At 47.9% G+C, this 12,951-nt stretch overlaps 2 protein-coding genes across 2 annotated transcripts in view; both read left to right on the plus strand.

Moving 5' to 3' along the window:
- The first annotated feature begins 671 nt into the window (after nt 1–671).
- Nucleotides 672–9,376, plus strand: Fndc10 (fibronectin type III domain containing 10). The gene has a single exon (XM_076565889.1). The coding sequence runs from the start codon at nt 801–803 to the stop codon at nt 1,467–1,469; it is 669 nt and encodes a 222-aa protein (XP_076422004.1). The 5' UTR covers nt 672–800; the 3' UTR covers nt 1,470–9,376.
- Nucleotides 9,377–12,383: 3,007 nt separating this feature from the next.
- Nucleotides 12,384–12,951, plus strand: part of Ssu72 (SSU72 homolog, RNA polymerase II CTD phosphatase) — a 35,196-nt gene continuing 34,628 nt past the window's right edge. Inside the window, exon 1 of the mRNA XM_006992370.2 lies at nt 12,384–12,795. Within this exon, the coding sequence (XP_006992432.1) occupies nt 12,716–12,795 (80 nt within the window). The 5' untranslated portion in view covers nt 12,384–12,715. The remainder of the gene's footprint in view (nt 12,796–12,951) is intronic.

Genomic DNA, 12,951 nt, shown 5'->3' on the forward strand with positions numbered 1-12,951 from the left:
GAACTGGGATTGTAGATTCAGGCCACCATAACCTTTCTGGGGGTGCTTGTTTTACTTTTGTATCTTGTTTTCATTTTGAGGTTCTCACTAAATTACTCAGGTTGGCCTTGAACTCATTTGGTAGCCCACATAGGCTTTCTCTTAAGCAGCTTGAATTCTACCACCTGACTCAGGGTGGGTTTTTTGTGGGGGCGTTTTCTTCGTCAGGTCCTGGCCCTCCTCATGAGCCAAAGAAGGGAAGGAAAACCGATGGGACGGAGAAGGTGCGTCCGACCTGCAGCTTCTCTTCAAGTGTGCAGTTAATCAATTTTCAACAAGCCAAAGCCTTGTCTCAGACTTCCCTCCCTTGTAGATGCCATCCATTCCAAAGATGGAGGAGCTCAGGGTAAAGTTAGATTTCAGTCCTTGTGCCTATTCTCTTGGTCAGAGCTGGCAAGACCCTTTCGCTGGCCACAAGGGGTCAGCATCGGATAGAGGGACCGTCAGTCTGGGGTCCTCATCAATTGTGGCAAAGGCCTGTCCCAGGGCCTTTGCGCATCGCCTGCTCTGTAGGGCTACTCTCGCGTCTTGGGATGCGGCCCAGAGAGGGTTAAGGGGGCGGGACGTGGGACAGCCCCGCCTCTGCCGCTAGGTCCGAGGGCGCACTGGGCTTGGGCGTGGGGCGGGTTGGAGCGGGTGGCGGCTGGGGGCCTTGCGCTGGGCGAGCGCGGCAGCGGCTGGGGTGGCGCGGCCCGCGTGACCCTCCGCCGCGCCCCGTGCGCTCGGGAGCCCGCGCCCCGTTGCGCTGGGCCAGCCACAGGATGCGCGCTCCGCCGCTGCTGCTGCTGCTGGCCGCCTGCTCGCCGCCCTCAGGCGCCTCTGTGGTCCCGACGCCGCCGGGCTGGGAACCGGCCTCCGATGCGCCCTGGTGCCCCTACAAGGTGCTGTCCGAGGGCCCCGAGGGCAGTGGGCGCCTATGCTTTCGCAGCCCCGCTCGGGGTTTCCGCTGCCAGGCGCCGGGCTGCGTGACGCTGGTCTCGGCGGGTGGTTCGCTGCGCGCCCACGTCCTGCGCAACGGCAGCGTCCTGCTGCAGTGGCGCCTGGCTCCGGCTGAGGCGCGCCGCGTGCGAGTCTTCGCGCTGAATTGCTCGTGGCGTGGCACCTACACACGCTTCCCGTGCGATCGCGTGCTGTTGGGCGCCTCCTGCCGCGACTACCTGCTGCCCGATGTGCACGATAGCGTGCGTTATCGCTTGTGCCTGCAGCCGCTGCCGCTGCGCGCGGAGCTCGCCGACGCCCAGCCAGAGCTCGCTGAGTGCGTGGAGTTCACCGCCGAACCGGCAGCTATGCAGGAGATCGTGGTGGCCATGACTGCTGTGGGCGGCTCCATCTGTGTCATGCTGGTGGTCATCTGCCTGCTGGTGGCCTACATCACCGAGAACCTCATGCACCCGACTTTCCGGCGACCCAGTCTGCGCAGGCAATCCTGAAGCGCAAGGCGACCTGCCCACCTGGGTTCCACCTGCCCAAATGTGCTGAGACCGTAGGCCCTTTCCCTGCTTCCCTCTCGTCCCTTCTCCCTCTTTACGATGCCCGTGGAGGGCCTAATGGAGACTAGCCCATGCAGGGACCTTGTCATCATCCCACGACCTTGCCAGCCCCAGCTGGGTGTCTTCCAGACTCAGGCCTCAGACTGGCCATAGGCGCCAGGCTGTCGTGTCAGCCGCATACAGGGGTCTTCCCCATCTCTAGAGGCCTTTTAGGGCCGGCCAGAATATACAGTCCCTCTGTCAAGAGCCACTGGCACCCAGGATCATCAACCTGAACTTTCCTCCTGTGCCAGGTTGTCAGAGCTTGGCCATGATCATTGCTTGGTCACTTTGTGCTTTGCAGATGGGGAAGAGTGACCTCTGGATCCTGTACCCACCGCACCTTACCCAGTGGGCTTAGGTTAGCTTTTGTGCCTTAGTTTCTCTGGCCCACTGCAGGAGCCACTCATCATCCCTCAGCTGTCCATGGGGATTTGTGGCCCTGTGACTGGCTGGCTTATGCATGCTTCTGGCCAGAGTCCTATTGAGGACACACCATCCTCGAGATTTCAGGAGCCTGGGGCAGGTGTTCACAGGCCCTGTTTTGTCTTCCTATGTGGGTGTCCAGGAAGCCAAGAGCCATGATGTAGCTCAGCAGGCTGGGCCCAACGTCCAGCTGCTGCATCTAGGGGTGAGTGCCCTCCCTTAGGAGGCTGGGGATTCACCCTCTCCTTTTACTGTACTGCCTTGATTAGGACTTTCCCAGTGTGTGTGTGTGTGTGTGTGTGTGTGTGTGTGTGTGTGTGTGTGTGTGTAGGGGTTGGGGGTGGGAGGACAGCTGAAGGGATCATGAGGGCTGAAGGAAAGCTGCCAGCCCTGTCCAGCCAGATCCCAAGCTTCAACCAAGTTGAGACCACAGTGGTCACAGAGCTACTTCATTACCCCCTGTCCTTCTTATACTAGAGGATGGAGAGCCTGAGATCTGACCCCAGGGATATTGCCCCTCCATCTGCATGGGCAGAGGTTGGCTTTGCCTACCTCCTGGCAGACACAGGCACCTGGCTGAGGTTACCTAGACATCTGGTGATATTGGGCACAGGGAACAATAAGGCATTGCCCATCTCTGAGCCTGGGCTCTGACCACTGGACTTGACCCTGGCTCTTTTCCCTCCCACCCTCACCCCAGCAACCATGATGACCTGAGCCCTGGCTGGCAGCACTTGTGCCCAACCTCTCTGTCTTTGCTCTGCCCGCTCCCTCTGAGGCACTGGTCAGTTGCCAACATCTAAATGTCCATCACTCAGACCAAAAACACTGTCTTGTGTGTTTATTTGGGATGTTGGAGGGAAGGTTATGGGTGAGGGAAGGGAAGGTGGATTTACTTTCTCCAAGGGCCTCAAGCATTAGTCCAGTGGCTGGCCTTGAACCTTTTCCCAGTGGGGATGGGATGGGGATCAGCCCCAGGCAGTGTACACTGGAATGCTGACTTTACAGTTCTGGCAGAACAGGCAGGACATCCAATAGCTTGCTTGTCCACCCTCAGACACTGGGAAAGCATCCCGAGGCCAGCTGTGTTGGGCGGGGGTGGGGTGGTACTGGCAGTGGTTAGAAATAGCTTCAGCATACAATGATGACTCCTTTGAACTGTGACAAGCAACAGTTAGGCAGCTTTAGGAGGGGGTACCTCTCCAGCATGGGGCTTCCCTCTGCAGTGTTAGAGTTGGGAATATAATTTGGTAGAAAATAAACCTGGGGCTACTGTGTGAGCCACTCACTCTCCCCACCTGGAATGTCCTTGGGACTCTTTTGCGACTGTGACCCTGAAGAAAGCAAAAGCACAAGACAGGGATGAGCTAGCCCTGATGAATGACTCATCCGGAGTGGGTGGGAGAAAGGTTGTGCCTAGATTCATCTGAGGAGTGGAGGACATAGCAGGTTGTCTAGACAGCTAGGGCAGAAATGGGAGAGCTTTGCAGTCCAGCTGCCTCTCACTGCTGTTCTTGGGGGACCTAGGCTGTATATGATGTGTATTCTGGTGTCTTCAACCAGCATGGGCAGGAGTTGGCACTCCGGAAGTGCCCTATCTGAAGTACCTTAGTGTCCAACTTTTAGCTCCTTAGGGACAGTCTGATTCCAGAGCTAGGACCATGTGTCCTCTTCTGATGCTGAAGTTCTATGAGACCTCCTCAGGGCCTCAACAGGATTCAGCTGTAGCTCGGTTGTTAGAATGCTTTCCTAGTATTTAAAAGGTGCTGGGCTCAATCTCCAGCACCATATAAACTCAAAGTTGTGGGAACTATCTGTAACCTCAGCACTCAGGATATGGAGAATGTAGGATAAGTCACATTGGCAGCGGTGGCACATGCCTCTGATCCCAGAACTCAGGAGGCAGAGGCATTCGGATCTCTGAGTTTGTGACCATCCTGGTCTGCAAAATGAGTTCCAGGACAGCCAGGGCTGTTACACAGAGAAACCCAGTCTCCGGGGGAAAAAAAGTTCAAAGTAATTCTCAGCTATATGTTGAGTTAAAGGCCAAGAAACACACACACACACACACACACACACACACCAACAACAACAACAATAACAAAAAACCCCAACTTACCAGCCATATGGAAAGAAATAAATTCCATTTAATTAGTAGGTCCCCCACAACTATGCCCCAGACAGAGCTGTCTCATCCCAACCCTGTTCAAGTGTGTGGCACTTCTTGAAATGTCCAGTATGATCCTCCAGCGACATTTTACGATTTTAACCAAAACAAAACCCTCTGCTCTGCCTACCTTCAAAAACCTAGTCACAGCATATGACTACCTTAGCCTACCAGAATGATCCATAACCATTTTCTTTGAATGAACTGAACCTCCGTAAAGGAAGTACCAGTGTTTCAGGGGGGTGACCACCTTCCTCTAGAAGGTCAATGTGATGAGTTACATGGGAGTTACCAAAAGAGTTCACTGTTACCAGGGCTTAGGACATGTGAACCCTATTAGTCACTGTGGGTCTTGAGCACTTAAAAGTGGCTAGTGTGACTAAGGAAAATTCTGCTTTTAAAATAGGGTTTCAGTGTGTAACCCTGACTGCCCTGAAGCTTGCTATGTAGACTAGGCTGGCCTTGAACTCCCAGATATCTGCTGCCTGTGCCTCCCTTCTGACTGCTGAGATTAAAGGTGTGAGACTCAGCCTCCTGAGAGCTGGTGTGACAGGTACGCACCACCACTCCAGCCTCCTTTTCAGTCTTCCTCCTCTTCCCTTTCTCTCCCTCTTTCCCTGACCCTCCCTTTTTATTTTTTGAGACAGTTTCTTGTAGAATGAGCTTGAACTTTGACCTTCCCTCCTTGACCTCTCAGGTGCTGAAGTGATTGCCGCAGACTCTATACAGTGTTGGGTGTCAGATCTGATGTTTTGTGTGTGCTAGGCAAGCATTCTACAACTGAGCTTCATTCCCATCCCTATTGTGAAGTTTCTAGTTATACCTTCAGCTTCTCTGATCTCTTCTACAATGTACATTTACCATTAATCCCAGCCAATGCCAGGCGGTGGTGGCACAAGCCTTTAATTCCTGTACTTGAGAGGCAGAGGCAGGAGATTTCTGTGAGTTTGAGGCTAGCTTGGTCTACAAAGCAAGTTCTAGGACAGAGAAACCCAGTCTCAAAACAAAACAAGCTGGATGGTGGTGCATACCTTCAATCCCAGTACTCCAGAGGCAGAGCCAGGCAGATCTCTGTGAGTTCAAGGCCAGCCTGGTCTACAGAGTGAGTTCCAGGACAGGCACCAAAACTACACAGAGAAACCTTGTCTCAAAAAACCAAAAAAAAAAAAAAGAAAAAAAAAATTTAATCTAGGTATGGTGGTTCAAACCCATAATTCCAGCAGCTAGAAGATGGAGGCAGGAGGATTAGAAATCCAAGCCCAAACTCCAAGACTTGAGACTATCTCAAAAATCAAAACACAAGTTGGTGTGATGTCTCACTAGGCAAAGGGCCTGTCAAGCCTGATGACCTGGATTTGATTCCTAGGACTCACAGTGGAGGAGTGCACTAACTTGTGGAGGTTGTTGTCAGACCTCTATATGTACACAGTCCATGTGGGCACACACACAATAAAGGAATGTAAAAAAAACATTATTTTAAATTTCTGCCTATTGCCAAACATGGTGGCATATACACATAATTTCATTACTTCGCTGGCTGAAACAAAAGGATTGCTTTGACCAGCTGGCATTGTAGAGTAAGACAGTCTTACTAAGTAATGCTAAGGATTGAACTCAGGTCCTTGTAGATGTTGGCCAAGTACTCCCAGCACTGAGCTATGCTCCCACCTCTCAGCAGTTTTCCTTCCTTCCCATTTTTTTTTTTTTTTTTGAGCTGACAGATTTCCCCTGCTTCTGACTCCAGAATGCCGGGACATTGTGTGCCACAATGCCTGGCCCCTTGATGTTTTCTCAACTCAAATGTGAAGAATTTGCACATGCGCACACACACACACACACACACACACACACACACACACACACACACACACGCAGGCTGGGCATGATGGCACATGCTTGTAATTCTAGTACTCAGGAGGCTGAGGCAGGAGAATTACAAATTTGAAGCTAGCGCTGGGCATTGGTGGCGCACGCCTTTAATCCCAGCACTCGGGAGGCAGAGCCAGGCGGATCTCTGTGAGTTCCAGGCCAGCCTGGGCTACCAAGTGAGTGCCAGGAAAGGTGCAAAGCTACACAGAGAAACCCTGTCTCAAAAAAACCAAAAAAATAAAAAAAAAAATTTGAAGCTAGCTAGGGCTGCACAGTGATACCCTGCCATAAAAATTCAAAAATCAAGAAGAAAAAAGAAAAACCCCTTCTCTATTCCACCTTTAGGTACACACAAATGAGGTATCTGTAATAGTCTGGAACTAGAAACAGCCCAAATACCCATATGTAGATGACTGAACAAAAACATGATATGTCCAAACAATGGAAAGCAACATGGCAATAAAACTGGCAATAAGGAAGCTGGGCATGGTGGCACATGCCTTTAATCCCAACGCTTAGGAAGCAGAGGCAGTTGGATCACTTGAGTTTGAGGCCAGCCTGGTCAACAGAGCAAGTTCCAAGACTTCCAGGGCTACATAGACAAACCCTGTCTCAAAAAAAAAAAAAAAAAAAAAAGGGATTGGCACTCAGGAGTCAAAGGTAATTATCAGGGATATATCTAGTTTGATGCTAGCCTGGACTGCACAAGACCTTGTAATTTTAAACTATGCCGATTATAGTAACAGGAAGTACTGCTATTGTTGTCTGGGGAGTAGTGGGTTGTCTAGGAAGATGACTGAGGCCTGGAGAAGAAGGGAAGGCAGGAAGGATTGCAAAGTGGTATGAAGAAAAGAGATTGTGTGTTTTGTTGATTTCACAGGTATAGAAATATAGGATATAGATATGATAGGACAAAAGGGTAGATTATTAAATCTACATTTAAAGAGCAACACCTTGTTTAAAATGTTTTACATTGCTATGGATTTTAGTTTCTTGATACTAATTTAATTTTGTTATATTGTATGTATATTTCTACTGTTTAGGGTACTATATTTGTGCAGCTTATTTGAAATTGTAACGTATAATTAAGAAATACAGATTAATAATTAGTCATCTATGATAATCAAGCTTATAGTCATGTTATTTTAGTTTTCTAGGTATACATAGATATATTTCAGATAGATAGGTAATCTTCAAACACTTCAAAGACCTACAGAATATGGCATTTAAAGTGTTTTAAAAACTTAGATGTTCTGGACAGTGAGACACATCTGCCCCTGCCAGCACCAATTTACTTCAAAGAGAAAGATGGGTGTCAAAGACACTCCATATGGAGTTTATCTTCTTGGCAAAAATAGCCATTTGGGCAAGAAACTGTTCTTGCCTGGACTGCTTGACAAAATGTTGCATTGACTGGACATGCAGGACATAGGACATAGGAAGGTTACCACTGAAATTTGCAAGGCAAAATGGTCCTTTAGGTTTTCCTGCTTCACAGGAGAAACTGCCAGATATTCTACAGGACACAGAGAGAAGCAACTGAGAGACTCTAGGCCTGTAGGCTGAAGACAGATGTCCCAACTTTACAAAGGAACATTAGGTGGCGGTCCAGGCTGCCAGCTGTCTCTGTCATTCTAGATTTTTGGAAGTTTTGCTTACAATGTACTTTTTGTTTACTTAGGTAATATATCCTTCTGAGGTCTTTGATGTAGTTGAAGACCAGATAGTTATAATTTTTCTTAGTTATGATGAAAGATAAATTAGATATAAAACTTTAGACTCACAAATATAGGATAGAATATTTTCTTTATTTATACAAAGTACAAATAGACTAAATATTGTAACTAATTCTTGCTTGATAACTGTTTGTGATATGTAATTTTACTATGTTAAAGTTAAACCCTTCCTTTTTGATTAGACCTAAAAGGGGAGGTGTTGTGGGATGTTCTGTATGCTGTGAATGTGTTGCTCTGATTAGTTGATAAATAAAACACTGATTGGCCAGTAGCCAGGCAGGAAGTATAGGGAGAATAAGCAGACAAGGAGAATTCAGGGAAGGAAAAACAGAACTGAGGAGGAGACACCAGCCCGCCATCTATGGAGCAGCATGTAATGGCACACAGGTAAACCCACGGAAAATGTGGCAACATATAGATTAACAGAATGGGCTGAGTTTAAGTATAAGAGATAGTCAGAAGTTAGCCTGAGCTAATGGCCAAGCAGTTTTAATTAATATTAAACCTCTGTGTGTTTACTTGGGTCTGAGTGGCTGCGGCTGCAGGACTGTGGGACCTCAGGAGCCAGGAAGGACCAGGAAAATGTCAGCTACAATTCACATATCTAGAAAGACACCAAGTTTTATTACTTAAATACTATATTTTTGATTTATTAGGTTAGTTGTGTTATTCTATTAAAAAATTGTCCTGGCCAGGCATGGTGGCATTTTAATACCAGCTCTTGGGAGTTTGAGGCTCACCTGGTCTGCATAGTGAATTCCAGGCCACCCAGAGCTAGGTGGTGGCACAAACCTTTAATCCCAGCACTTGGGAGGCAGAGCCAGGAGGATCTCTGTGAGTTTGAGGCCAACCTGATCTACATAGGGAGTTCCAGGGCAGAGCTATATAGTGAGACTGTTTCAAAAATACTGAAAACAAAACAACAAATCAACCAGCCAAACAAAATATATGCACTACCACTCCTAACCACAGGATTTTAAAATAACAAATACTGTAAGAGTGGGGAGTCTTCATTCATCCCTCAAGCCCTCAAGTCCTAGAAACACAAACAATTGTATGCTTCTTACTTTTTAAATTGTTTTAGGGTTTCTCTGTGTAGCCCCTGGCTGTTCTGGAACTTGATCTGTAGTCCAGGCTGGCCTCGAAATCAGAGATCCACCTGGCTCTGTCTCCCGAGTGCTAGGATTAAAGGCATGCACGATCACCTGGATCACATGCTTTTTTATACTGTTCCCTTGACCCTGTCAGAGGGACCCTTAAGGATTTTTAGCACCTGGTTTTTAACAGGCCCTCAGATTTTAGCACTGACTGATGCCATGTTAGAGACAGCATTCTGCCCTTAAAATCCAGCAATAGTCCCCCAAACCTGACAAACTGGAAACAAAGACATAGTCCATAGTTCTGGGAAAGTCCCCAAGTAAAAGTCCCTAAATGTACTAACCTTGCTTTTTGGCTTCTGTAGTTCTGCTTCTTGCTAACTGAGATGTGCCAACCAAGATATGCTTTTTGTACATAAAAGACAAAGAACTGTAAGGCTCAAGGCTACATGATTTGGGAAAGTTCTCTGTGCAGCCACTGGGCAACAATAAAGACTTGCATTTTTGCTCTAAGAGTGTCTGTGTGATAGTCTCTGGTGGGCTTATCTCACAACAGATTCTCAAACTTTTTTTCCTCAGAAACACGAAGAACAATGATGGCAGACTTCACTACCAATGAGGATGGTGCCCGCAACAACTAGGCTTCTGAGTTTTTCAAGACAGGGTTTTGCTGTGTAACTTTGAGCCTTTCCTGGATCTTGCTCTGTAGACCCGGCTGGCCTTGAACTCACAAAGATCCGCCTGGCTCTGCCTCCCAAATGCTGGGATTAAAGGCATGCACCACCACCGCCCGGCTGGCTTCTGAGTTTCTTAATTTCCTCTCCAACAAAGGGTCTGTTTTTCACCCATGGCTACAGATCTATTGTCACAGACATTCAGATACAGGCAACATCCATGTCCTTGTTTCTATTTCATTCTGGAGACAAGTGGTGCATTCTAATGAAATCTACAATTTAGTGATGTGTAGTTCCCTGAAAAAAAAATTCACATCTAAATTGAAGATCCTGCAGACTGATTGGTTGATTACAACATTGTGATTATAAAGATGGAACACTGAAGATTGAGGATAAAATTTTTCTTATACTATCTTTGCCCCTTCCCCCTTTGAATCAGGTTTTTATTCAGTAGTAACCTGGGCTGGATGTGAACTCACTATGTAGCACAAACTCATAATCCTATTGCTGTAGTGTCCCAAGTGGTGGGATTACAGGCATAAGCACCACACCTGGGGTTGGCTTCTTTAATAGCCATTAGTTACTAACCTCTGATCTGACCTAACTCCTTCAACCATTAAGTAAAACCTTTGGTATAAAAAACCTAGCAGAAGTATATAAAACCTAGCAGAAAAATAACTTCCACTAATTCCAAAGCTATAAACGTAAGATTAGTACCTGAAACCTATAGATTTTCCTGCTTTGATGTAACCTGCCTAACTGATGTTTCTACTAATGTATGGATAAATGCACCAGTTTATGGCAGTGTAGCACGAATTGTTAGAAGGTTTTATCAACAAAAAACAAACCTGGAGCCAGGTATTGGGGTGAATGCTGGAAGATCAGAGAAGCAGAACAAGTCACAGCCACCTCACCTTGCCAATTCCTCAACTGACCCTGTTTCTTCAGACTGGAAGCATCTGAGTCCTCATCCAGAATGAATCTCACCTGAACTGCTGCTAAAAGCCTAAAAGCTTAACCACCTCTAGTTCCTGGTTTTCATGCCTTATATACCTTTCTGCTTCCTGCCATCACTTCCTGGGATAAAAGGCGTGAGTCACCATGCCTGGCTGTTTCCAGCGTGGCTTTGAACTCACAGAGATCCAGATGGATCTCTGCGTTCAGAATGCTAGGATTAAAGGTGTGTGTGGCGTCATTTTCTGGCCTCTGTATCTAGCGGCTGTTCTGTTCTCTGACCCCAAATAAGTTTATTAGGGTGCACAATATTTTGGGGAACACAATATCACCACAGGCTTGCTTTCTTTCTGTGGCCATATAAACTCATGAAACTTCTCCCATGGTGGAATATGCCTGTTAGGGCAACCTGAATCCATGTGCTCAGGCTGTGATCATTCATATCTGGCTCAGAACAAATTCTTAGTTCCTCTGGAGCAAGAGTTACGTTTTGTGTTCATATTTCTCACACCATTTCCCCCCCAGTGGCTGCCAGCTTTTACTGTTCTGATTCTGTGGCGGACAGTTGCCATTCCTAGCCTCTCTTTTGTCCCATTCTGACAGCACAGCAATTCACAGCCTTCTCCAAGCTGCATCCCTGCAGACCACTGTAAGAAGCAAGGACACTCACTTCACAGTAAGAGTTCTGGAGACTCAGAGTAGCAAAAGTGAAAATAGTGTATTTCACAACCAGGCAAAGTCAAGGTTCAACCTAGTGCTTTAAAAATATATATATACGCCGGGCGGTGGTGGCGCACGCCTTTAATCCCAGCACTTGGGAGGCAGAGGCAGGCGGATCTCTGGGAGTTCGAGGCCAGCCTGGGCTACCAAGTGAGTTCCAGGAAAGGCGCAAAGCTACACAGAGAAACCCTGTCTCGAAAAACCAAAAAAAAAAAAAATATATATATATATATGTATATATATATATATATATACATATATCCCTAATTTTATTTCTTCACACCCCCCCCTTTAGTTCCTTTTGACTGAGTTCTTTAAGGAGTTAGTCTTCCTGGTGTTCAATGTTGCTGCCTCATCTTGTTAGTTGAGGACATAAAGCCTTATCCATCCTGGGGATCCAGATTCTCTTCCCATAACAACTTTTCAATCTCAGGGTAAACTGAAGACTGCCAGCTAGGGAGATGGGAGATTAGTGCCTTGTGCTTAGCTGTGATTCCTTAATGAGCTTTAAATACATCTCATACTGAAAATGGACCGAAATGATTTCTTTCTTTCCTTCCTTTCTTTTTTATGGAGTGTGTGTGGGGGGGGGTAGTTTTGGTGCCTGTCCTGGTTTTTATTTTGGTTTTGGTTTTTCGAGATAGGGTTTCTCCGTGTAGTTTTGGTGCCTGTCCTGGATCTCGCCCTGGAGACCAGGCTGGCCTTGAACTCACAGAGATCTGCCTCTGGCGTGCTGGGATTAAAGGCATTCGCCACTGCCACCCGACTATGATTTATTTCTTTTAGCTCAAACCTCAAGAGAATTCTGAGAATCTCCAAATCACCCATCTAACCCCCCCCCTTTTTTTTTTTTGACCATTTTTTTTCGAGATAGAGAAGAAAAGCAACAGGGCAGGCAGGCTATAAATCTTGTTTACGGAGTTCTGGGATTAAAGGCGTGAGCCACCAAACCCAGCCCTATTTCATTATCACTTAAATATTAAAAGCCCTTTAAGGGCTCGCCAAGGGAAATCACGTGCTTCTAGAAGTTCGAGGAAGAGATACTCGCCCTCGGCAGAAACCGGATTGTGAGACGTCCCACCTAGACCAAAGGAACCCCAGACAAGGTCTCACGAGACTTCCGCCTGGCCGTTTCCAATATTGCGCAAGCTCTGCGCTCAGCGTGTCATCAAAGGCGACGACAATTTAAGACGTCTGGACGCAGGCGCGGCGCACACCACTCTGCCGGCGCAGATGCTGTGACGTCAGATGCCGGCATAGGTGGTCCTCGAGCACCGGCTTTAGCAGCTTTCGCCTCGAACTAATGCGGTGTTGGCCGGTCGCTCAGTCGCTCACCCGTGCGGATTGCAGTGCAGGCCCAGGAAAGCAGCGCTGACCCTCCCCACGCATTACGTCGCCCTCATTTCCGCGTTCTGATTTCCGGTTACCGCCATCTTCCCTGAGCGGAAGCCGACTTCTAGGTGGGATCTCCGTAGCAAGTGCAGTGGGTAGCGCGGTCGGTGCCATGCCGTCATCGCCGCTGCGGGTGGCGGTGGTGTGCTCGAGTAACCAGAATCGGAGCATGGAAGCACACAACATCCTCAGGTAGTGCAAGCTCCACCTGCTTTCTGTCCTCCCTCCTTTTCTTCCCGCAGATTCTTGCCCAGACCCCGGCTCTACATTGACGGGGCCCCGCAGGTGGGACCACGCCCGGCTTACAGGCTTTTCGACCCCTCAGCGAGATCGTGCTCGCGACGCCCT

This window comes from Peromyscus maniculatus, chromosome 2, assembly GCF_049852395.1.
Source record: "Peromyscus maniculatus bairdii isolate BWxNUB_F1_BW_parent chromosome 2, HU_Pman_BW_mat_3.1, whole genome shotgun sequence".
NCBI lineage: Eukaryota > Metazoa > Chordata > Mammalia > Rodentia > Cricetidae > Peromyscus > Peromyscus maniculatus.

Excerpts from the sequence above, each read along its gene's own strand:
- Fndc10 (XM_076565889.1), top strand. The coding sequence starts at position 801 with ATGCGCGCTCCGCCGCTGCTGCTGCTGCTGGCCGCCTGCTCGCCGCCC.